Source organism: Hipposideros armiger, unplaced genomic scaffold, assembly GCF_001890085.2.
Source record: "Hipposideros armiger isolate ML-2016 unplaced genomic scaffold, ASM189008v1 scaffold_37, whole genome shotgun sequence".
In the NCBI taxonomy this organism is placed as follows: Eukaryota; Metazoa; Chordata; class Mammalia; order Chiroptera; family Hipposideridae; genus Hipposideros; species Hipposideros armiger.
In genome coordinates, this window is record NW_017731387.1 from 22232 (window position 1) to 49559 (window position 27328).

The 27328-nt window shown below is 41.3% G+C and overlaps 1 protein-coding gene across 1 annotated transcript in view; it reads left to right on the plus strand.

Annotated features, from left to right (window-relative positions):
* RGS13 (regulator of G protein signaling 13) overlaps positions 1 to 25591 on the plus strand; it is a 28677-nt gene extending 3086 nt beyond the window's left edge. The window contains exons 2-5 of the mRNA XM_019638009.1: positions 1483 to 1552; positions 12023 to 12084; positions 23344 to 23510; positions 24641 to 25591. Coding sequence (XP_019493554.1) covers positions 1488 to 1552; positions 12023 to 12084; positions 23344 to 23510; positions 24641 to 24826 — 480 coding nt within the window. The 5' untranslated portion in view covers positions 1483 to 1487 and the 3' untranslated portion in view covers positions 24827 to 25591. The remainder of the gene's footprint in view (positions 1 to 1482; positions 1553 to 12022; positions 12085 to 23343; positions 23511 to 24640) is intronic.
* Positions 25592 to 27328: the final 1737 nt, after the last annotated feature.

Genomic DNA, 27328 nt, shown 5'->3' on the forward strand with positions numbered 1-27328 from the left:
GCTTTCTCCCACTTCTTCAGTGTCCCAGCCCCACATGCTGAGGTCCAGCTCCTCCTAAAGGCATCCCAGGAACCTGAGATTCTGCGGATGTTCACTCTTTCTTTAGTGTCTTCAATCTCTAGCCATCATTTGTCAGCTTCAGGGTGTGTCATTCCCATTGTAGGCTTTATGGCATGAGTGATGCACAGATGTACACAGATGTACAGGCCAGAATGGTCAGATGGCAGAGCCGCTCCATCTCTATCATGCCATTCTGTCCACAGCCTCCGTCACACTACAATCCATTCTACTCGCAAACCCAGTTTCAAATGCTAACATGTCTATTCCATGTTTTACAACCACCCTCCATGATTTTCCAGCTCCTGACTATGAAATAGATGCAGTGTGTGAGACTTAACATGCTCTGATTCTGCCCATCTTTATAACTTTCTCTCTCACTTTCTTGCCGCAAGGAACATTTTTGAACATGACCACTGGTCTGATCTTAACTCGAGCCTTGTCTCCGAGCTCTCTCCCTGCCATATTCTAGATTCATGGGGTGGCTGCATTCCTTTCATTTCATTAACTAGGACATGACCTGTGGCCCCCTGAGCTTGGCCCCAGCAGTCCCCTCCTGTGTCTATGCACAGGCTCCTCTGCTTCCTGTGTCACAGGCCCCCTCACATGAATTTTAACTGTTTATTAATGAAAACAGGAAGAAGAAAGAAAGGATCTGTGTAGATAACAGGCAGCCCAAACTCGGCCCATAACAAGCATTCAGCAGATGTTTCCAATCAATCAATAAAAGCCGATATAAAAACTCACTGTATATAAGTGCAAATGTCTATTTAGAAAACTGGTTCCAGCTCTCATTGTAAAGTGTGGAATCAATTATTCCTAACACATTTTTCAGTTGTTTTCTCAAAGCCCTGAGTTAAACATGACGCACACTGTTATATAAAGCCTGAGCTGAGTAAACTCTTCCTGAATTTTGAAGCCAAAATGGCGCTGCCCAGAACAGGAACAGGTAAACCACACCTCTCAGGATTCACCCTAAGGAGGCTCAGTTTCCCTTTGGCGATCTACATTTCACTTGGCTAACTGCCAAGAGGCCAATTTGTGTTCCATACACCAAGAGATCTTACTAAAAATAAGAATGATCCACACAGAGAAATCTTGAGAGTTGATGAATTCCTTGTTGTGGGCTTAAATGAGAAGGTCATCTTCAGAGGGCTGCATTTTCTAAATGCCATCATCTGACAAGTAGGTGGGCCAGATGGGTTCTAAAGTGACAGCTCTAAGCACCTACACTCCTATACAATATTTATGAGCCCTTATATTCTCCTTCCCACCCCCACCAGTAATGGTGGTCCATTACCTTCAAGAACCCATGCTTATTTTTTTTCATGACTTGTAACTTTGTGGGCTCTTCAGAAATTAATCCTAATATTATAATTATTTTAAGTGATTAAGTTATACTACGTGTGTGCTGTATTTCTTTAGAAAAAATGAACAGGCGGAATTGTTGGATTTGTAAGGTGTGCCGAGATGAATTGAAGAGACCCCCTTCAAAGTAAGTAGCATTTGAAGTTGAAGGCCATTATGAAGCATTTTGTCACATGATAAATAGGGGTACGTGCAGTCAACTGCTATCTTAATATATTTTGTTCAGAAAGTACAACTTGCATTTACACATGAGTAATTTCCCCAGACGAGCGATCAGCTATTACACTGAGGCTCCCTTTTCATTATTCATGATGCACACTTGAGAATTCAGAAGTTAAATGTTTTTAGAGAGTCTATCATGAATAAATATTCTTGGATTTTAAAAAAAGTTTTACATTGTTGATGTTAACATGATATTCTTTGATCCAAAATATTTTCATGGTTCAAACCCTCCATCTGCAAAGTGCCAGGAATCTTCACCCTAGGTAGGAAGAAGTGAGACGAGGGGTGAACCAAATGCTCACCGAGCTTCTAAGCCTCTTTCGCACTGGAGCCATTTGGGTGGGACAGTGACTCTCCCCAGGAAAGAGTGGTGCCTGAGAAGGGTAACAGCCTTGATGGGCTTTGCTCACCTCAGGACGTTCCTGGGTGAGGAGCCCTGGTAGGTTCACTGTCAGTGCCGATCCCAGGCCATGTGGAGAGCTCCGTTATGGCCACATCTCCCTCCTATAGCCAGAGACCCTGGCACGCATGCTCATGCACTGAAATGCCCCCAAATGCTTACAATGGTGTGTGGGCAGAGGAGACAGTAGGACCCAAAGCTCAGCATGTTAAGTGACCAGTTGTGGCTGCTGCACTGCATATGCCCGTGCAAGGAGGAAAACGAAACAGGCTAATTGGNTGAGTTGTTAAAACAACCCCCACAGAGTCAAACTTGAGGGGAAAAAAGAACATGCGTTTTGTTTTGTTTTTATGGAGGAAAACATATCAAAGTAGACTTCTAAAGCTCTGAGGTTGCAATTTTTAAAAATTCTTTGCCTTTACTAAAAATTAAATGTGTTTTAACTACTTTTATGCCCATATCATGTCCTAACAAAGGTCTTCAAATATAGCTTCCGTATGCTACTTTCAGGTCCTAAGGACAAATGTTGGCTTTGTATTTTATACTAGTTCCTTATGTGATAGAAACACAAGAACGCCATTGTTCAAATTTGCATGCTTCATAAAAATACTTCTTTGAGTAAATTAGACTTTCAAAGCTCAGCATCCCATTAGCTGCTACGCTAATTGCAGGTTACAAAAAGGTTATAGCAGGGACGCAGGACTGTCTCTAAGTACAATTGCGATGGGGGGAAAACATATACGATATAATACTTCTTCTCAAACACCACTCCACACAATGTTTATATTAGTAGAAATTGGTTAAAAGAGCATCATGGGTAGTTTTTATTTTGGAGGACTCTTGTTAGAAGGCAAGCTATTTAATAATGGTTCAAATACTTGTGGAGCATCCACTATGCCAGTCTCAGTGCTACCTCCACACTGTGCAGTTGAAGCACATATGAAAAAAGCGGGTGCTTCCTTTCATACAGGAGGGAGCAGGCACACAGGCTAATCCCGGGCTCTCTGCCCTCTTCAGTACCACCTGCCAGCTGGTGGAAGGACCTATTTCTTCCTAAATTGCCCCTGCCTCTGCCGCTGAGTCACTGCCTAGCCATCTGCTTCCCAGAGTCCCTGGAAACCACACAGACCTCTATGGGGGGATGGCGAGGTGGGGGGTGGGCAAGCTATCCATCACCAGTTGCCATTGCCCTCGGGACAGATCTGGTTCAAGACTGTCAACATATTTTAAGTAGTGATCTATAGAAGAGCCATTTTCATCACTATGATTTTCAAAAGAAACACAATAAAATAGGAAATATGCCACAGGTGTGTTGGTTCTGCCCTTCTGCAGCAGAAAGTTCATGTACCTTACAGAAAGTGACAAGCTCACCAAGGGAGAAGGCAGTGAATTGTTTAGGTGACAAGAAACCGGACAGGCCTCCACTTCACAACTACACAGCAGTGGGCCCAGTATGTGTAAAACGTCCCTCACGTCCAGAAGCAAATGATGGCGCTTTCCACGTGTGATAACAGGGGAATTCTGAAGTTTCCGTTTCCTTGATATCTCATTGCATTTGTTTTTATTGAGAAAGGACTATATCACATTATTTCATATAAAAGAAAATAGGGATTATGGTAAACAAAACATGTCTTAAAATGTCTTCTTATAACCACAGACCTTGAAGTGTTAGAAAAAATATAACCAATATCCTCCTTTAAATGCATAGTTGACTTTACAAAAAGTAAGGAATACCCCCCCCCAAGGACAAACAGAGGGCATCTTACATCTGAGAGGTAAACTAGCCTTTAACCTATAGCTGAGCTCAGAATTTGCTGATCTCAGTTACCCAGGGGACTGGCTGAGGGGTCCCTTACAAACCCGAAAACGAGGTCTCAGGCTGTACCAGGTAGAAAGACGAGCCAAGGACCCTCAAGGTGCTACAGCCTCAGGAAAAGGGGAAACAGGGAAAGCCAGGTTCCTGCAAAGACTGACAACCAGGAAACAAGGATTCAGCATAACACCAGGTGTGTGCTCTCTTGGGTTTATCATTTAAATTTACCCTACCCAGGAGCCCAACAAGCCAAGAAAACAGCAAAACCCTCCTGGGGTCTGAGTGCCCTAGCTGCCTGACAAAACCAGTGCCAGATCTTCTTCAAAGGGATGCACCCTCTGCTGCATCCTCAGAGGGTCCCACCCACGAACAACACGAGCTTATGAAAAAGCTAACAGACACAGCCCTCTCCCAGTGAAACCACCATGACTGTCTCCGTTTTCCCAGGAAAAGCGCACTGCTTTCCTACCTGTATTGGTGTGTTACACACACTGGGAGGGAAACATAAGATTCTAACTGATCTCCTGGAATCTATTAGTTGGTAAGGAGGACAGAATGAGACCCCTAAGTGCTCGGGAGAAAATGGAAACCGAGTAGGCATGCTGCTCCCTTTCATTTACAAACAAGATCAGAAACAGGAAAGCACCGATTTCCCAGGAAGGCAGGGAGAATGGCTTTAGGGCAGCCTCCACTCGGGAGAGGCTGGAAGTCGGAGACTGAACTTCAAAGACGGGCAAACCATGGCTGCAACAAAGGTGTCTCTAGAGGAAGTCATTTGAATAAATGCAGACAAAACTGGTAGCTAATTTTAATGGCTATTTAAGTTCTTTTTGTGCTGGCAACAGTGTCCGGTGTTCTAATTTTTGTTGTCACTATGTTTCCACCTCACCCAAGGCAGAAGCCAAACTTAGATTGTTTCCAGAGGGCAGGAGCAGGGGATTCTCCCGGCTGCAGAATGGAGGCCACACGCTCAGATAGGGCACGGAGTTTAAGACAGAGGTTGCTCTGCGGAGATGAAACACGGGCAGCTATGCAGGCAGAAGGGACCAAGGAGAAAGGACGGCCAAGGGCGTCAGGTCTGGAGTGGAAGGAGAAGGTGGGAGCTGACACAAGTGGCCCAGAAAAAGGGGGCGGGATGACCATGGGGAAAGGAGAAAACTGAGAAGGGCATCTCAGGATCCGGGAGAGAACCGGGCCCTCACAAAACACAGGCCATGCACGTTTTCTCAAAGGAGCGGGGTTACATGTCTTACTTGGGGATACAATGAAGGTTCCAGTGAAGAAACTGGTCATTTGGCAGTTTCTTGAGCAAAGTTCTATGTACAAATACAACACAAACGTTTCTTTACTTTTTGTTAAAAACTATATTTTGTAAATATGGACTTGAATAAAATATTTTTAAATCCTGTAATGAAGGAATGTAAAGCTGATATAATTCTCTTTTAAAGCTTCCATGAAAGACTCAGGAGGCGATATCTGACATATTCACATCAAATACTGCCTTTGACAGGTTGTTTCATCATATCTTCCTTTTCGTTTTTGCCCCCTTCGATTACTAAGCAGGGATGACTATTNGACCTCGTGTTCTTCCTTCCGCCCCAACGCGCTGTCTCACCCACTAGCATTCTTGGAATTAGAAAGTGGCCAGTAATGTCAATTAAATCAAATAGGAACGGTCATGCCATCCTCACTTATCATCCCAATATCCAGGTATATCCTTTCCAATGGCGGGAACACTGCACAAACATGCCTTCTCTGGTTCATCTGTCTAAGGAGCACTCTGTACCTAATCAAAAGGATGTCTCTAAAAAAAATTTGAAGGGGATACATGGCTTTACCAACGTCCATTTGCCAAGGGACCTACAAACCTCTCCATTGCTCATGTTTGCACATTTCCTTCAGCCTCTGGGGTGGCTTTCATATACTCTGCCTTCTGATACACAAAGCAGCATGGTCTAGCAGATGAGGTGTGGGCATTTCAGTGACAAGGACCCGGTTCCAAACGCCATGGCTCAGCTGGGCCACCTAAGGACACTGCTGTCCCTATCTGAGTTTCTGAGTCCATCTGTGTAAATATAATAACAACCTCCTACGGTTACTGTCAGGATTACAGGGGAAAATGTGCCCAAGGCACTCTTTACAATGCCTGGCAGAGTAAGTGTACTAAAAAGATATCAAAGTCAAGGTACCAACTCAATTCAGTAAATATTTATCAAGTGCCTTATCATTTCATGTGTTGGGCATTGAAAGATGACTATGAGGGCCATGCACAAAATTGTTCTGAGGACCCCAAAATAAACAAGACCAGCATAGCTGTGTTAGCAACAAGCTTAGAGTCTAGTGAAGAAAAGAGACATTTGAGCACCCAGAGGTGGTATCTTGGGACAAGCCCAGCAATTCAGGAATAAGTGCAGAGTACTTTAGGGCCCAAACGAGGGACAGCCATGGAATGAGAACACACATTTTCACTCTTCTGACAGCTTCACATCACAGTGAAACCTCAGCACCTATACAGCATGGTCGCTATTAACAATGAAATTGTTGGGATGGTCCAGTGCCAGGGACCCAGGGCAAGGTGCCAGGTATTATATAACCACATTGCAGAAGCGCCACGTCTTGTAGGGCATGTCCCATGCTGGAAGCCACAGGCACGACCGTGGAGAAACAGGACCAAATCTGCACACAAGTGTCCATGCTTTCGATGTATGCAAGACCCTCCGGATAAAAGCATTATCGATCCACACGCCTTTGCGTGCTCTCCTACTTCTGGTAATAGCTTAAAACTCGGTGTGAAGGGACTGGGACAGACGCATAGTTTCTGTCAAGCAGATGCTGTCGCTACGCTTCTTAAAGCCTGCTCTCTTCCTTTTCTAAAATAGCACGTTCATTTTAAAAGGCCAAATAAGACAAGGCATACAGGGGCTGAGTGGAAAAATCTCAAAGCTCACAAGGCCAACTTCTCACTACAAGGGGCCCCTGGGGAGAGATGAGAAACCTGCTCTCCGCTCATCGGACAGGAACCTGTGTGTGGCTGTCACACCTCACTGAGCTTACAGCCAGCTCAGCCGACAGGAGGATGCCATGGGGGAAACCACACGCATTTAGGTAAATGAGGTCCAGTAGGTGACTTTAACGTGAATGACAGCCCTGACAGAAAGGTCATGTCCTCTGCCTCTGAGCCCGGTGACAAAGAGCCACAGGAGGAGGGCAGCCCCATTGACAACCCCGCCCCCAGACTGGCATCTATCACACTCCTCTTAATTCGTCCCCCACCCCCCACTCTGCTCTGCACGCAGCAGGGGGTAAACATGCATGTTCTGACTGTCCCCCTGATTCTAACGGTCTTGGGCAAGCACAGCCTAGAAGAGCCTCCGATTTCCTTGCAGTCCAGTTTCCAGTCAGCTCTGCTGAAACTGATTTCAAACACTGTCCTTTCTTATAACGGAACTACTTCGCTTGACTATGCCTTCCAGGAGGTCGGCACATACACACACGCCACCATGACACTTCCATAAAGTGACACATCAGCTGTTTGCTGCTCCCACTTCTGTTACCTGTACTGCTTGTGACAGTGAGTAAGCGCTCAGCTCAGTGACGCGACCAGCAAGAGTAACTTGAGCCTTCAGTGTCTTCAATTGGAAAAAATAATAAAATCAAATATCAGGAGTTAATGCAAATGACACAAGTCTAAATGTTGCCAGGCAAATACCCTTGTAGTTAGTGTTCNAGTAAAGGAAATATTACAGTTTTAGAAGAGAGTAGGTTATTTCATTTTATGGGGTTTTTGTGTGCATGTGTGTCAATGTATAAAGATATATAAAATCAGATATTTCAGGGGTTTTTTTCAAAAATCATGCACAACCAAATAATTAGTTCCATCGTTTAATTGGCTATACCGATTCCAGATTGTAAGGTTTATATGAAGCGTTGTTAATCTTGATTTTACAGAATTTCTTCATTCTGTAATGCTATTCCTGAGCATAAAACTACACAAACGACTTGTCTTTTAGAAGGCAACAACTTTGTGTGCTGTGGCAAACGAAACCTCATAAAAATGTAAATCACTCCAGGTCTTTCTAAATTTTGTGACATGTTACATCACACTCTAAAGAAACACTCTTAAACACAGGTATTATATATGAATAGAAAGAATTCATCAATTCCCTATTAGGATAGTAAAACCACTTAAAGATGTGAAAAGCTTCCATTTAAGAGGGTTTATTATTTCTATATCACTTTGAGAAAGATTTCATTTCAGTGCTAGAGGACACTTGAATCTATATCCAGCATAATACTTATCCAACTCAGTTAATCACTAATGCTTTATAACCACTCTGAGAATTGGATTCCCTGGATGAAATGGATGCTTCCTTTAAAATAATCAGGGGAAAACCCTGGGGGGAAAAATCATTATGGAGACCTAAATTTGTTCAAAATTCTCTATGCTTAGATTGTAAAAGTACACACAAGTTTTACTAAGAGGATATTGAAAAGTAAAAAAAGGTAGGCAAGTTAATGTATGATGTTAACATAAGATGAACTAAAAATATTTAATGAAAAAAAAANATCTCACTGGGTTGTCAGAGGACTAAAAGAGTAAACGCTGATAAGTGCTTGGCTCATTCTGTGCATTGTGAGTGTTATTATTATTATTAGATGTTAGGGGTTGAATTATGTCCCTCAACGAGGCATGTGTTGAAGTCCTAACCCCCGGCCACTCAGAATGTGATCTTATTTGGAAATAGGGTTGTTGCCGATGCAATTAGTTAAGATACAATCATACTGGAGCAGGAAAAGAGGGGAAATTTTGGGCACAGAGACAGACATGCACTCGGGGTGCCATCCTGTGAAGATGAGGTAGAGATCGGGGTGATGCTGGTACAAGTCAAGGAATGGCAAAGAGTGCCCACAAACCCCCAAAGCCAGGCAAGAGTTGTGGGGCAGATTCTCTCTCCCAACCATCAGGAGGCGTCGACTCCGCTGACCCCTCAGTCTGGCTCTCTACCCTTCAGAACCGGGAGACTGCACTTCTGTTCTTTAAGCCACCAGCTTGGGACATTTTGTTACAGCAGCCCTGGCAAACAGATACATTAGGTAAGACACTCCTATCTAGAAATATAACCAAGAAGTCTAAAAATAAACCTCCTTTTTCTTTTAAAAGGCATCGACTTTCCTTGAAACACAGTGCAGTTTGACAGAGCGGCCTACCTAAGTACTGACCAGGGCTTGGGGGAACACTGGCCTTGTCGCATGGACAGCACATGTGGAGCGAGTGAGGGGACACTGGCCACCAACCAGGTCTCTGTACGTGCACAGCAGGCTTTGTGCACGCACTCTGACGGACAGGTAAGTTCATCATGACATCGACATGAGTGCTTCTAACGCAAGAAAAAGCCTGTGCCAACGCATCAACATCTAACACCAAGGTCAACTACAACTCAGGGGTGCCTTTAGGTTATCCCAATAAATGTGCCTTTCCTCACTGAAAACAGAAGTGGAGGGATTACCACAGCACTCGATCAAACGTTTTCATCTAAATTCATTTGACACCAGGTGAAATGCCTTGGTGCTTAATATACTTGTTCCATTTTGTCCTCTTGCTGCTTATAGAACTTCTGTCCCTTTTTAGCCCTGTATCTGTTCTCTCTCCAGGATTTAACCCTGAATTTCACCATTCATCTCTGAAAGGACAATGTTACCCTCACTTTCCCTAGCTGTTTGTCAGATTTTTAAAAACAGGAAACACACTTTACTCTTTTTAAAAAAATATAGACTCTACCTAGTCATCAACTCATAGAAGTCATTCAAGAATCATTTGTTCTGAAATGTTCAGAACAGACAAATCTATAGAGACAGAAAGTAGACTGGTGATTGCCAGGGGCTGGAGGGAGACTGAAAAANTTGCAGATTTTAAGCAAAGCCCAAAACAATTAAGTACAACTCTGGAATTCGAAGCCTGGCCTGTCCGAATCCAAACAATGGTCATTCCTCTGGCCACCATGACGTCTCAGAATGTCCCCATATCTGCTGGACAGCCACTGCCTCTCTGTCCAAAAGAAAGGAGGGGACACAAAAGAGAACTTTTCTTAGGAAACCTGGGTGGGCGAGGGGACAAAGGTATCGAGAATAATTCTGATAAGGACACCTGTACAGCCACAGAAGAGTGTGACATTTGTGAGATACTAAGGAAAAACTACAGGCAAAAATTGGGGTTATTTCACACCTTTACCCCCAACCATAATTACTCCAATTACTATCTCCATAAATCTCATGAATCTGAGACGCAAAGGAACCCTCTTGATGACAATCACCACCAGCCGATTTAAAGCTAACCCAAGACAGTAACAGCATCTTCACGCACGTGGTCGATTTTATTTTCCTAAGTAATGAAAATGGGTGAAATGGATAGACATACAGTGTCCCTTGCCTAGAACTTTTCATTTCACCAGACTGAAAAGGTTGTCTTAGGTTACTGTGTTTCAAGTCCTACTCAGAGAAAAGAACAATGAGTCAGATGCCGTTTCATGGAAATGGTTTTTTTTTGCAAGCAACCTTCACGGCAGTTCACTGTTAAGCCCAGTAGTGATGCAAACCGTCCATCTAAAACTGACAAGAGCCAGGTAAATTTTTAGAAAACAAAAGATATTTGACCTCATTTAGGACGCCCGATATTTTTCCATGTTCTAGGTTATTTTTTAACCTCGTGAACTAATCTTCCCTCATCATGTTAGGTACCTGATAATGCTGACGACTGTTCCTTCAATACCAATTATTGGGCTAATTCTACCAAATATAACCAATGGACGTGCTCGCTTGTATCTAGAGCTGTCTTTCATTATATGTGGTTATTGAAAACAGGAAACTTAAGAATGCATCATGCACTGAATGGCAATGAACATACTGAGCATTTTAAAGGAGGGAAAATGAGATCATTTATATGTAAGCAGATTTGGTCCCTTGCCAGCTGACCTCGGAAGCCCACTGATATGAACGGAAGTGAAGTCTCACAGCCAGTATCTTTCACAGATATTTTCTAAACGGTGCACGCTTTTTTAAACATTGTGTATAAGTCAAATGTAACTTGTCATATTCTTCACAGTAATAAAATTAACATCCTCAACATGTAAAAAAATATATAGCAAATAACAGACTAAGAAAATATACATAATCGATGTGCAGTTACTAAGTTTATAATATGGATGCCTGCATGGGTTTGGTAGGTAAACTCTAAGATTCTGGTACATAAATAGGCAAATGCTGCTGGTGGAAAGCACAGAAAGTATACTCCTTTGAAAAGTGATTTGGCGATTTGTAGCAAGAATCTTGAAAATGTGCTTCTTTTGACCCACTTTGATTCTACGTCTGCTAATCTCCTAAGGATACCCTAAGCGGGCGGGCATGGCAAGCTGTAATCACAGCCAGGCTACATTTGTTTTTAATGGTGAAAAGTGAGATATAATGAAAATGCTGAAGGAGAATAATGCTGCAAACCATGGAATACCCCCTTGTGGAAAACTCTACAGTCACCATAAATGATAGTGAATATCAGGGATTATAAATCATAACTACAAATTATGACACCATAAGTGGTTATTAAGACAACTGTGAAGACTTATAAAAAGTTCACTAAAGGATATATATATATCCTTTATATACATATAAACACACACGCATATATATATATATATATATATATATATATATATATAAACACACACGCATATAAAGTATATATATATCCTTTATATATACACACACGCATAAAGTATGCACAAACACAAACACACATGCAGAGCAGGATTGCTTCTTGGTTAAAAGCACACAACACGCTCAGAGCAAAAAAACTAAAAAGAAATAAATCATATTGATAGTGGTAATTTGGGACTAGGGAGATTATAGGAATCGAATGCTGTATCTTCTGAAAATTTATTTAAATCATATTTTCAAGTTTATACTACTTTCATGATTTTCTAATTCTAAGCATTTAGAAAGTACAAATATAATGTAAAATACCACAGGAAAATAAACTTCTACCCAAAGCCACACACAAATGGAGTGTGATTACATTTTGGTGTTATTTTCAAGACAGGATATTTTTACTTAGTTCAGCACAACCTTGAGAATATTTTAGTGCAATGAGCACCTTTTGTTTCTTTTCAAAGCCTTACTTTGGAGGAAGTGTTAGAGTGGGCCCAGTCTTTTGAAAAGCTGATGGCTACAAAATGTGAGTATTTTATATATATACATATATATATATATATGTCATCTTTGAACAACTATTCAGTTCCATTCTTGGAGGCAAAAGGGACTCTCAGTGAGGACTGCATAGCCCCCTTCTCACAGCCGTCTAAATGGCAACTGCCACAGTTCAAAAAAGAAAACCTGAAAACAGTTTGTCGTGTCAACCACCATTATTTTCTTGGATGGTAATTAAAACAAGATTAGTCACTGCGAATATTTATTCTTCTCAAGTCTATATGTAAAATCCCTTGGAAAATATGCTTAAGTAGTGACACGTACTGAAATTTACCGCCTTACCACCTCCTTCTAAAGTTAGAATTCTTTTTACGTGTTAACACTTCGCTTTTCTTCGTGCCTTCAAAGAATACATTTGAGTCTTGATGTTCTAAAACTCCTCAAAGCGCTTTTCTAACTTGACCACAGTTTCATTTCAGTGGGCCTTTATACAGTTACATATAAGAATCAATAGTCAGATGTATACATCAAAAGAACAGTAATGGACTGAGGGCAACCAAGTCAGGTTCAGTGCAAAAAAATATGAACATGTGCGTTCATGCGAGTAAGCAACTGTGTTTGGGGTAGGAGCCTGGGAGGGTGTAGAAAATGATAAATACCAGAAGACAGGTACAGAAGAAGAATGTAGTGGGGACTCAACAAAAATTCTCCTGTTTGCTGATGTTGGTACCTTTTTGTTGTTGTTGTTTTTAATAGAATTTGTTCCCCTTAAACATTGCTTAATGCTTTTTTCCAAATGTTTGCTAATGTTTGCCCACCGAGTTCTTTTTACCTGAGACTCCCTGTCATCCTCTCAGTGGAGGTTTCTTCTGTTTCTACCTGTGGACTGTGGAAGGGGGGTGAGGTGCCTCTTGGTGGTTTAATTAGTGGGATGTCCGGGCGGTTATTCTGGATAAGGTTCTTCCTGGTCCCCCTGGGGACTACCATGCTCCTGGGGCACTAAGTTCTCCCCTTGACTCCAGGGCCCCTCCAGGTCTGGAGTCAGCTCCCACCACCAGGCCCTGAGGGCGGCAGATGTGGCTGCTTCTAAGGAAACACCTTCATCAGCCATTCATGCAGTAACTTCCTGGCCCCTCCCTAGTGCTGACGCCCACACCGCCAGGCTTGGGTCACCACCTGGGTGCTCACCCGTTCCTAGCAGGCCTTTCCGATGAGTATTTGAAACCAGTTTCCTTCTTGGCCACAATCACCCCTGCCTTTCACTTTTCATATTATATTTTGTGATCTCGTGGCCAGCATGGTTGTGAATGTTTAGAAAATATATTTTTTGGTCAATTTTAGGGCATTGTAATGAGAGGAAGAGACAAAAATATGTGTTCAGTCAGCTGTAGTGACTGACTGATCCTCTGCTAACAATTTAGATTCATGGACCAACCCCGGCCCCGTAATCCACGCTTTGCAACGTTGCCAGACTGATCTCTGTCTTGGAGTTTTATATTCTATATCCGTAGAATGAAAATACTATCACCTATCTTTTCAGCAATATCATGCAGGTTAAATATAAAACCCCTAACTCAATGCATGATACAAATCAGGCACACAATCACTGGTAGTTATTTTTATGAGTAATAAAGGTCATTTCTGTGAATAGCATTCATTTCTTTTTCTCTGCAGCTTACCAGCAAGCCCCAAACCTCCATCTTGGTATTTAGGGCTCTATCCCCTAACCCGATACATTTCCTAAAGCTTCCCTCCAGCTCTGCCCCTTCCTATGACATGGTCGCCCTTCTGCCAATGTCACTAGTGCTCTATGTTCTGCATCCCGGACAATCCTCTCCAGGTTTTTGGGCAAAGTCCTCTCTGTGTCTCCTCTACCTACTCTGCCCATCCTTGAAAGTCAAATCCAACTTCCACCTTTTCCATGAAACCTCTTGGAAATATTTTTCCTCACTCTCCTATTTTGTGAGTATAATTATTTAGTCTGCTTCTAATTACGGCTATTTTGTGTATTGGGTTTTTCTCCACAGCTGCTTTCTGACTAGATTATGAATTCCCTAAGGGCACAGATCACCTCTCATTCACCTTTTACCCCTCCATCCTGGAGACCAAAAGCATGCTTTATACCTAACAAGCATTCAATAAATGTTCAGTAAATAAATACAAGACGAGTATTAATAAGAAAAGATCAAAGCACTGAGCCATATTATGTCAGAGTTTCTGTGCCTTTCCTGGAGGTCTCATAAACAAACTGCATAAAGTTAATTACTTGGTAATAATCTCAAGAGGGAGCCCAGCTAGAATTAGTGATTTAGACACTCAGTGTCATGAGAATAAGCAAATTCTACAGAAAAGATGAGCACAGAGCCCTTATTAAAAACCAGCAAAAACAGGGTAAGCATCCTACCAGTACTAAAAAGGTGAAAAAACCAAATCATTCTGTGGACCATCCAATCAGAATAAAACTAAGAATACAAACGTTACATGTGCCAGAGAATGAAGTGTGTTTATAGAAACCAAGGACACTAGAAAAATGCACCCTTTAGCTCAGCTATGCAGATGCCTCTGTCTACACAGATTAAGAGTCTTTTTCTAAGAACATGTGGTTCAGAAACACACATGGGAATGAATCATAAGAAGTTTGGTCTCAACAGATCAACAGGGGTTGGGTTAGGAGCCATTAAGTAACTGTCACCACAATACAGTGAAATTCAACTTCCTCCTTGGAAAGGGAGATCCAAGAAAATATTAACTGAAGAACAGAACCATGGCTAAATTAAGAAGGTAGTTAGAAATTGCGAATGCTAATAACCTAGGTGCATTCTCAATGTTATGTAATTATACATTATTGACAAATGAGCTATTTTTTTTTTAACTGAGCCATCCTGCCACCTGTTGGCAGCTCAGCTCAACTCAGGCCGGGACTTGAACCGCTGTTGCTCAGAGCTCACACTCTTGAATGAGCTCTTAACCAACTGAACCACTCGGCCGGCCCACGAGCTAATTTCTTAAAAAGAGTCTATACCCTTGATTATATATATAGATATAGATATAGATATAGATATAGATATAGATATAGATATAGATATAGATCCAATAATTAATAATTATTAAACACTTCTTAGGTACCAGACAATGTGCTTGAGACAGGATAAAAAGGAATCTCATGTATCCATGCAGCACATAAAATAACAAAACAAAAAAAAATATTTTTCAAAAACTGAAAATCACCCAGGAGAGAACAGGGAAGAATAGGAGAGCCTGTCATTTATGGTACTTTGGGGCAAAGTAGAAATGGTGACTGAAGCAACTTCTAGAAACACCAAAGGTGAGACAAAGACATGCTTTTTTAAAATAATATCCTTTGACAAAAATTTTCACCAAAGGCTGCAAAGGGGCTGATTGGCAGCATGGTTTGTTTGTTTGTTTTGCTTCCACAGTAAAGATGGTTTTATAAAGCTACACCTTTCCCTTGAAGAGTCTATTGTTACATTGCACAAGCAGAAGGTAGCTCTAGAAATAAAAAGAAAAACATATACAGCAATTTTTTGGACAGTGATTTGGGAGGCCCTGTGAGGATGCCTTATAGATCAGCATTTTGAATATTATCCCTAAAGTGTGACTTGTGACTGTAATAAATCTGTGTTTATGAAGTGCCGGGTACAAAAGGCTGAGAATCAGCGGGATATCGAGATTGCCCAAAAAACTGTTAAGAAAAAAAACAAAAAACCGCTTTCAGTTTTAGCTGATACAGTGTGCAACATGCTCTTTGAGCAGAGAAACATTCATTGAGTTCTTACTGAATACGATGTAGGGAAATTGATCCTGTGGGGGAGTGGGAGTGTGTTCGAAAGATGGTACAAATGCTTTTCTGAGGCATTCATTATTAAGGACAGATAAAATATATGTGCACCCCGAGTGGCTTGAAAATAACCATGAAGCAAGGAGACCAGAAACAGCAAAGCACGAAGTGCTGAGGGGTAAAGAGAGATGGGGGCCTGATGGCAGGTCTCCTGGAGAAAGAGTCTCCCAAAAGGCAAATTTGGGAGTGGGACTTAAATAATTCAGATTGTTGTAAAATGACAAGGAGGTCTGACTGGCAGTATTTTAAAAATAGGAAACAGAAGAAGTAAGCTCGGTAAAGATAAATGAGTGCTCCTTTCAGTGAAGAAATGTAGAATAAAGGATTCCTTGGGACTGGGTGTGAAAACTGGTCTCATTAAAAAATATCCACAGTGACTTAAACAGAAAGTACCCTGCAAAATTTCCAAATCTACAGATGACAGAAAGCCCTCTAAGGTTTAAAACATTCACGGTTTTACGAAAGAATTAAATTGTTTTCAAATGGACATAAAAGGAGTAATAAGTTTTTAAATGAATCAGGAAAAAAATGTCTGAGCTATTAGTCATCTCTTCATAAAAATACGTGAGAATTACTAAAAGTTTTTCCTGGAATGATGGTGACTCAAAATACAGCATAACACCCCAAAATATCATCAAAGTATTAGGTATCCACCAAGATGAAAAATGCGGGAAGAAAAATCCTGTATTTCTGATGGCGAAACCTAGTCGAACTCTACTTTTGATGACTAAAATCTACTAAAACTAAAAAAGATACAGAAACATGTATTTGAAATGACAAGGGGACCAACAATCACCTAAACCCTGGGGGTTCTTCATACTGGAAAATTCAAAACTAAAAAAATAATCAAATTCAAAAATTTGATTAATCAAAATTTTCTTTATTTCGATTAATCAAAATCCAAAATACCAAAAAAAAAAAATCACAGACAGCTCATACATACATGTATTGGCCAAATCTCAAAAGATGAGAATAGAGGTTGCCCACTGACATTTGAGTAAAGAATATTTACTATAAACAGAAAACATTTAGTAAAGCTGCCACCCCTTCAATGACTCATTTGGTCCTGCCCTGTGTGTCTGGCTCACCTGAGCCCGGGGACGTTGGGGTGAAAGAGGCTGTCAGGTCACTGAGCTCAGCTCATGTGCTCCCTCTAGAGGGAGAGACAGACAACCAACCAAACAAATCAACTAATAAATTAAATCCAGAAAATGGGTGCTTTGAAGAAAATAAAGCCAGGCGACGTAACCAAAAAAGGCAGGTGTAAGACGGCGATTCAACTGAATGCTTAGAGAACAGAGAAAAACGATGAGTTGAGACAAAATCTGAGCTAACAGCTACATGATGGGAAGCAGCCAGCCATGCTAAGGTCTGGGGGCAGAGTGGCCCCAGCAGAGGAATATCATGTTCAAAAGGCCCTGAGATATGACTGGGGTTGGCGTCTTAAAATAACTGAAAGAAGTTAATGTGACAAGAGCATAGGGATGTACAGTCCATGGGAATGACCTGAAAATGCAGAGTAGAAGAGTCCACTGCTTTTACGAGATCCTCCTGGTTCTCTTCTGAAGAATAAAACCAGAGAGCAATGAAAAGGCAGTTACAAAAACATAGCTAAGGCCAGACTCTGTGGGGAAGACAAAACTAGGAGCAGTCAGCACACAGATCATGATCAAAGCCACAAGGCTTGGAGATCATGTGGAGGGAGGGTTCCGAAAGAGGAAGCAGAAATGCAGAGATGAGCTTAGCTGCCATGCTCCTATTTCCAAATCTGGAGAAGAGGCATAGTCAGGCGAAGGAGACAGAAAAAGGCATCAGGTGAGTTCAGGACGGCCACACCAATCTATGATCCTGGAAGACAAACAAGAGAACCTTCCAGGAGGGGAGCTATAAACTGTGCCCAAAGCAGCTGAGAAGTCAGCTTCGATGAGGAAAGAACAGTGGCCGTCAGAAATGGCCACATGGGGGTCAACAGTGGCTGACGAGCAGTTTCAGGGGCACGGTGGGGGTGGACAGGTCAAGAGGAAGCAGCACAGGGCATACAGGGCATTATTTACACGCGTTTCGCAGTGAAGACCAGCAGAGAAAAGGGTAGACAGTGGATGGGAACAGGAGGTCAATACCGGGCACAGAGAGTCAATAGTTAACAGCTTTATTTGGGAAGAATGGAAGCCTACTGATAGATGACGGCAACCATTAGAGAGGAAGAAACTGATGACATAGGAGACAGTGGGGACAGTTTTAAGACCAATGGAAGAATGCAAAAGGAATGGAGGAAGCACAATTAGATGGGAGCCAGAAAAGAATTGTTTGACCCAAAAAAGGCACAGAAAGGGCAGGTACCAGTGGAGGTAGGTGGGTTGACTTGGTGGAGGGAGACACAGGAATCCTCATCTGATCAAACCTGCATTCTCAGCGAAGTTTCAGGCCAGGTCAGCAGCAGGGAGCTGAGAGGGTGTGCTGGCATTTTTAAAAGGGAGGAGACATTAAATCATTTCTGGAGATTTGAAGAACATGACGATATTAGGGAAGGGCAGGAGGATGGCGCGGTGAAGCTGGGTGCCCATTTAAAATGATTTTAAGTGAGAAAGGAAAGTTGGGTATATTCCCATGGCCTGTTCAGTGTGCTCCATCACAGATGCAGGGCAGACACACAGTTAAACCGTCCTAGATAGGCACGTGTTCCGAACCACACAGACTTTGCACCCATCTCACAAAGACTTTGCATCGAAGTCATCCATGGATGTGCTCTGCACTTTCCTCCCTTTCTAAATTATCACCATCGCCTGCAGGCAGCCTTGGAAATGCCAGGTTGAATCGTGCAGAACGATGCACTGCGGAAGGTGAGGAAGCCTGCTCCACAGCGACTGTCCCCTCTGCAGGCCCCGGCACCTTCCTCCTGCTCGTGGCCCCAGGTGGAAAGGAGAAGTCACTGAGAGATACCGTTGTGCCCTCGTGGGCGTCCTGGTCCCAGAGGCAGAGCCATTCTCCCAGCTGCCTTCATCTGGCAGAGATGCTGTGCTGCCCAGTGTGGGCTGGCAGCTCACTGCACTGTCATCTGTTCTAACCTCTGCCCGCCGCTGCTGTTGCCATGGTCCCCTTCACCAAGCCTCCTGTTACCTACAGGCCATGTCTCTGCTTCTCCACTTAGCATCTTTGTTTTTGTTAATTTCTCATGCACTTCTTCACCTTGCAGGGGAAAACAAAAACAAAAACCTCACACACACATACACGAAACCTGGCCTCCTACAGACATGGCTCTCCAATGAGGATTTTTTTTTTTTTTTGTCTTGCTCTTGGAAAACCAAAAAGTAACAACATGCCAGGTATAACCCTGAGGTCTTGGTGCTTCCTGCATGCTGAATAATTAGGGCTCATTTCTTTGCTTCTCACAACCTGTGGGGAGTCACTCTATAATAGAGAAGCATGAGGGACCCAAAAGCCTGGAGTAGGAAATATTGGTGCGTTCGGCACCTGCGCTTATCAGGCTGTGTGCAGGCACTGGGCACCTGGAAGTGAGTAAAAGGCAGTCCTGATTCTCAAAAGGTGTGCAGGTGAGTGGGCGGGTAATAGAAGCAAATAATAAATACAGGAAGCACACTGATAGAGCATGGGGCATGATTAAGTAAGTGTGCCCAAGGTGCTCTTTGGTCAATTGACAGGAACCTGTCAGGTTCAGAGAAATTTTTCCAGATACTGAGATACCTAAGCTGAGTCTTAGATCAGGGTATGAAGTCAGCCACACAGGAAAAACTCATGGGGTTAACGCACGGCTTGGCCAGAAACAGGCTCACACAACGAGGGACCAGGAGTGACAAGGGACAAGGCTGGAGAGCCCTGTACCCTAGAGGCACAGCAGCCACTCGCCAAGAGGCCTGGCTTCCCCATGAGGGCAATGAGAAAAGGTTCAAAGGTCATAAATAAAGGGTCATGGCCAGATGTTTGTTTTAGGGATTTCTCTCTAATAAAAGTGCAGAAAAGACTGAAAGCAGGGTCAGCTAGACGAACTGAGTTGGTTTTCTGTTTTGTTTTGTTTTTCAGATTAGATAATTTACAAATATTCCCCCAAAACCATAAAAAATAGAACACAAGATAATGCAATAAATATAACAGATGGTGTCTTTTACATATATAAAGAGATCAGAAAATTTAGCAAAACATTAACAGTACAAAGGCAAAATGGACAAAAACTTGAAATTCACAGAAAGAAAACAAATGATCAGTGAGAAGGAAGAATGTTTAAGCATTAATATTTTTAAAATGCAAATTTCAACAATTACAAGTCACGGAAGTCACCCCATAAGATTGGAAAGGATGGAGCAAGTAACACTATTGTTATTATAGTAATGAAAACTAATGAAATTATTCTGGAAGCAATTTTCCAATAGGTATCAAGAGCCTCCAAAAATATTACATCAACAATCTAGCAATCCACTCCTTTAAATTCATTCTAAGAAAATAACTAGAGATGCAAAATTTATAAACCAAAATGTCCAATGTGGGATAATCTGTAACATAAAAAGGGAAAACAATCTAAATATTTAATAATAGGAGGGTGGCTAAGTGTTAATATATTAGAGTTTGGTCCTGCAATGGACTATTAAAAGTAAAAAGGAGAAAGTGTTCGCTACATGATATTAAGTATGAAAGAGTGATACAAAATTGCTTTCCCAGTATAATGCCAAAAAGGTCATCCGTGTGTGTGTGTGTGTGTGTGTGTGTGTGTGTGTGTGTGTGTGTGTAGATGAATTAATACTAGTTAGGGAGTTAAACATGAGTAAAGAATTAACAGAATAAAAGGAAATACACAAATTGTTAACAATAGTTATTATCTTTATTAGAAGTTTTCTGTATGTAAAAACAACGCATAGTACTTTAAACTACTTATATAACAATAGAGAACAAAGAGAAGTTAGGAGAAAAACCCGAAATGATTACTATGATAAAAGCCAAACCAGAGAATTTCAATAAAACGGAAGATTTAAAATTTCACACAGGCTGATAGAATTGTGGAAGCCATTATCTCCAGTGGTGCAGATGGAAAATTAAATGGGTTTTTAATTGTTTTAGACATATTTCTGATGGAAGACTGTGGCACAGCTCAACTTTAGGATGTGAGCCTTGACGCCTGGCAGAAAATAATCCTAGAATAGATGGGCCACTGTTCTGACTCAGCAGAGAGGAATGTACCTTTTCCCTTCTGCATCAAGATACCAGCATGTGTCACCTTGTGTGTCACAGAAACACTAATTTCAGTAACTAGTTTAAAAAGTGCGTGCTAGGGAGTCCCAAAGGCAGCACTCTCACTCTTCAAGGAAAAGGCATGCCTTGTGTATGACATACACACATGTCTTCCGTCTCCCCCATGTAATGATCAATTCTGCCGTGTATCCCTAGTCACTCAGCTTGAGCAGAAGCACGATCTCTGGAGTGCAGTGCTCAGGAGGGCACCATTTAAAAGTTCAGAATGGGCTCGATTGCCTGATTTGGGAAAGAGTTTTTTCCAACCTCCTAAGTCACTTGAATGAGTCAATAGCAATTCTAGACTGAGCAATTCAGTTCCGACTTGAACAATTACTCAGCTTCCTGGAACACTTTTATCTACGTGCGTTTTCGGCTGCTAACTTTGTAAGCTAACTTACAAACACAAGCCCAATGAAGACAGATGTCTGTACGGCATACCAACTGTGTGAGTGCTTACCTACACACCAGAGGCAAACCTGAGCTATCACGTAAGTTCGAGGGGCACAGGGCACTTTCCCTGGGTTACAAACCCTAACTCAGGACATTAATATCCCAGGAGTTTGCAACAAGGAGTTCATTTCACATCCTTCCTACACAGTGATGGGAGTCAGCTCCAGCTCGGTTCCATGACTTCATCCTGACTTCAGGCTAAAGCAGCAGCTCTTTCCCTGAATATGTCCTTCACATGGCAGGGAAGGGGCCATGGCAGAGCCTGATGGCCCCTGAACCTCCTTGAACTTGTACATGGCACTTGGCATGCATTCCATTGCCAAGCACAAGTCCAGTGGGCAAAGTGGGTATAAACGGGACCTGAAAGCACAATCCTCCTACATAAGGGCAGGGACACACTGAGAACAATATCCAGCCTACCACGCCGCATAGCTCCATAAACACATAGGTTGCGTGGCGTGGATGGCGCCACTAGCAAAGGATTTGGGTGTGTTGAAAATTGTTGAGCCCTTCGGCCAATCCAAAAAGCTCCTTCCTGCCCTCAGTCAGGGGGCAAGTTAGAGAAGGCAGATACAGACGCAGGCAGGTTCTGGAATGAGACTCTCTAAACAGTTCACTAAACAATTAAGCTCAACTTAAATTCGTATAAACACAAATTCAGAGAGCTGTATCACTAGCCTCACCCACCCACCCCAGCAGCCCGACGGCTCACTCTCGCTCCACAATCTGTAGCTTTGATCTGGATTCTCGTTTTTTTTCCCCTGATTCATGGCTCATTGCTTTACTTAAGGGTCCTTATTTTCTGGTCCTGATGAATCACTCGGTCAACATTCCTCTGAGTACAAAGTATATTATCAACTTGCTTTTTATTTTCTTAACTAGAACCATGTTTCTTTCAATACACACTGAAAATTCCTGGCTTCCAGCTTCATTTAAGCCATAAATGGTTTGCCTCGCCGTTCAACTGTTTCTCTAATAGAAGCACCAACAGCTACACCTGCATTTTCTGACCACAGCTTTCTGTGCCTGTGACAAGGCAAGGGACAGCTCACGGTGACTTTGGTATGAAAGTAAACTTCTTGATTGTGATCTAAATTAAAATGTATCCCCCGTGGGGTAGGACTATCTAATCTGTGTCATTCCCTACGTTACATTTTTATATGTGATCTATCCCCACCTTGTCCACCCTCTCAACTCAAGTGACATTCCTTTTGAACCGTCTCCCACCCAATGTCATGAAGGCTACACTTGCTCGTGTGACAATAATGGCCATGCTCTAATTTTCTGTAGTCCTAGGATGGCACATTTCCTGCAGATTGCCAGGTTTCCCCAATCCTAATCCCTAGTAGGGATCTGCCTCTATTTGAATTTCTCCCTTGGATACACAATACCTTAAGAGGGTAAAGAGGGTCAAATACATGGTGACAGAAGGAGACTAGACTCTGGGTGGTGAGCACACAATGCAATATACAGATGATGTATTACAGAATTGTATAGTTGAAATTAACCTACTGTTATTAACCAATGTCACCCCAATACATTTAATTTTTAAAAAACATGGTTCAGATGTACAGATCTAAGTGTGATGTGGTGTCCAGTTCACTGTGTCATATTCACTTGTTAAATAATTTGGGAACTTTTGATTCAGACTTTCTTTCTAAACCGCATGAAATATTTTTCAGATTTTTTAAATGATTTTGACCAATGAAAATAAACTGATTTCCTTCTTACTTTCAGATGGCCCAGCAGTCTATACAGCATACTTAAAAATGGAGCACAGTGATGAGAATATTAAATTCTGGACGGCATGTGAAACCTATAAGAAAATTGCCTCACGGCGGAGCCGAGTTTCTAGGGCAAAGAAGCTATATGAGATTTACATCCAGCCAGAGTCCCCTAGAGAGGTAACTACCTGTCAATGACAGCAAATGGAAATCAGGGCATTACTATCTGTCAAGCCCACACATGAGCCAGGCACTGTACATCCAGCATCTCCTATAATGTCATAAAGTCAGTGTTGTTAATCTTATGTGACAGATAAGAAACCTGAGACTCTGAGAAGCTTGGTAACCAGTTCAGTTTCACACAGCAGTTAATTGGGAAAGTGAGGGTTCAGAGTTAGATCTGCCTGGCTGCAAAGCCTATCCTTATTAGGGTAGTTTCAGTCCCGGGAAAGTTATTTAAAAAGGAGGAGTCCTTGCAAGGAGAACTGGCATTGCTAGAAGGAATTACAGACACCAACAATGGGCATGGTGACATCCCCAGTGCTGTGGGGCAGGCACTGTCACCACACCAGAGCTCACTGCTCACCTGGGTTTAAAACCCACTGGCTAATTCTAAGTATAAAATATTTTCACTGTAAAAAATACAAAAAAAAACAGCAAACATTCACATTGATATTGCTGCCTATCATTGACAACTGTCTAAAGAATATAGAGTCGTGAGTGACGCCGATACAATGGGACGCCTGGTGGAAAGAGAATGAATGAGGCAGAGGGTGGCATATACGATTCCTATCACTCAGGACAGCCCGCCTTAGGGGTTGCTTCCTCCAAATTCTTGTTTGCCAAATACTTTGTTTATGGAAATGACCACTTCTCTCCTTCATTTCTCCTCTTCTCTTCATCTCCTTCCCATTTCAGGGCATGTTCAATGAAATCAACATGCATGGCTATTAAGGAAGATGAAGTTTAAAATAGCACCAATTTCTTTTTTTCTTCCTTAGAAAAGGCCTCCATCTCATCCATAAACTTCCTCGAATGTAGACTCCACTAACAAACCACTTGCAACCTCCTAAATAAGCAGTGGTTTCAGAGATTTCCTTTGGTCTGGGGCCTGGTATTATTTTTATCTGGGATGTGGAGGTGGATGTTTACATTTTTTAAAAGCAAAGAGTTTATCTCTGATGCCTTTTCACATACCTATGAAACGGCAAAGTCACCCTATTCCACTGCAAAAGAGAAGGAGGAATAAATTAAATGTTTCCATTATATTCCCATCTTTCATTATGCCTACATGTAACTTCACTTTTCAGATTAACATTGACAGCTCAACAAGAGAAACTATCACCAGAAATATTCAAGCACCCACGCAGTCGTGTTTTGAAGAGGCTCAAAAAATCGTGTATATGCACATGGAAAGGGACTCTTACCCCCGGTTTTTAAAGTCAGAAATGTATCAGAAACTTCTGAAGGCTGTTCAGTCCACCAACAATTCCTGACACGACCACTCAAACGTTGAAACTGAAGGTGGCATATTGAAAGACTGGCTTTGTTCTTTTAATTAAAAAAAAATCAGAGATAAAGAATGAAAGAGAAGAACATAACTACAAATTGATTTCTAGTTACCAAAGAGAAACAGATCCCAAAAGGGATGGACTCTAGACTCTTATCACATGAATAACCCAACTTACAGCATGCCTGTGTAGCTTAGTTAATACATAAGAAAAAAAGGTCTCTTCATGACACCAATATTGTAACATTTTACTGTAGTCATCCTGTAATGCATGTTTTCTTATTAATGAAAGCTTGCTGTCATAATGCACAGATTAGTCCTTTAAAAATGGTAGCTATATGAGTTGTGTCTCTAGCATGAATGTATTCTAAAGCACTCTTAATAATGCTAATTAGTAAACAAACTTGGTACCCACAGTACAATCAACTGTGTTATATCGTGAGCAATATTAAAATGATGTGTTCTTGAGAGATATTTTATCTGTAAAATTTTCCTACTATGTTCATAACCAAAATTTTATATTGCTTATATCTTCTACAGATGAAAAATGATTCTCAGCTATGAAAAAATACATGAATTTCTTCATTTATTTCTATACTTTCATTGCTATAAAGGTAGAAAATTTGGTTCCTATACTTTGAGTTGTTGTTTTTTTCCCCTCCTCACAATGTGAATTCATCATGGTCCTGCTAATCAATAAATCCAAATATAAAATTAAAAACTTATAATTATGTGGTTTTTCAAGGACACAATAAAGGTATATTTCCAGTAAAATACTGTTTTTATCTGTCCTGTCATAGCTGCTTCTTAGAATTTGTCAGAAGAGTCCAGAGGAAATTATTTATGTCTGTTTCATTTTGTTTAGCACAAAGTATAGGATAAATGTTCTATACAAATGGATAAATATATATATGCTTTTGATGAAGAATAAAATACCTAAAATATTCAATATCATTTTTCCAAAGAATTACTAGAGGAAAATTTTGTTCAATATCTTTAGTTTTCTGTGAAAAATGTTTAGGTCTCAAGTTTGACCAAAATATTGTTACTATTTTAAAATGCTTAGAAACCTATGCTGTATCACATGAAAATAAATCTTAATTGGAATTCTTCTCATTAAGCATATTACAACAGAATATTTGGGGGTTCATTTCTGAAAAAGAGAATTAGCTGTGCAAGAGAATGTGTTTGTTAAAAAGTATATGGTTGATTAATGCTAACTCTAGTAAATTGTAGACGGTGTGACCACAGTAGACCAATTTTATCTAATTCGCTGAATTGTATTTATTTTCTCTTAAAAATACCAATATAAGAACACAGGTTGAGGTTTTAGGTATCTGAACTTGATAATGACCCTAGCCACAATAAGACACACACACAAAAAAATGTTTCCACATGTTTCAAATAGTCTCCTCATCTCACTCCATCGGCCAATGAGTCTATTTCTGGGCAAGGAGGAAAAGTTATACATACATGGACATAATATAACCATGGTTTCAGCAGTTTCATTAACACCTTGACCCTTCTCATTTAAACTGTACTAAATGGCCAGACATTGATATAGCTAATAAATGAAATTAAAATTATCAGCCTTCTTTACCACCTATTTCTCCCCTCATACTCCAAAAAAGGAGAAGTCTAGAACATTCAGTTTTGCTTCCATGCTGACTTTGCCTCCCAAATACAGCCCCTCTGCTCAGCTCTCAACACCTTCACTTCATGTTGGGTAAACAAGGTGCCACCTGGTAATGTAAAACGAAAGCTTTGGACGGAGATACGGAGGTATGAAGCCACTGGATTAGGGCACCGTCACTCAGCTGATGGCCATCCCCATACCTTCAGGACCTGTAAGTAAGCCTCAGTTTCCTCACCCATAAAATGAAGAGCTGAGTAAGCCACACACAGGTGTTTGATTACCTCCCATGCTTAACGTATTCATCATTTGCCTCACGCTGGGACTCATTCTGAAGAGTGAGTACTCCAAAAACTGACGTTATCATGAAATGGATAACAACCTATGCATTTTTGTGTTGAACACTGGTTAAGGGAGTTCTGAAATTTTTTACTGAGGAACAGAGAATTTACCAAGTGCTATTTTAACCAGTTTAACCAAGAATTCTACATGGAAATGTATGTTTCGTGTTACTGACAGTTAAATTGGTTCTCAGATCATTTTAACTCAGTAATATCCTGAATGTTATTTAGCTTTCTTAGGGTATTATTTTTAATTCATAAATATTTTATTTTATTATAACAACTAAAATTGATCATATTTATCAAGTGGCTACAAGGATATATCCACAATAACACATTTTTGCATGATCCTTGTTTCATGCTTTGTACTTTGAGACTAAGTCAGGAAAAACATATTTAAGATTCCTGATATCAGAACCTGGATGTATTTTCCTCTATTTTTACATACATGTTTTCAAACACTGGAGATGTACAAGAGAGGCCTTTGTCATCTCTGCATAAAAATAAAGTCTTA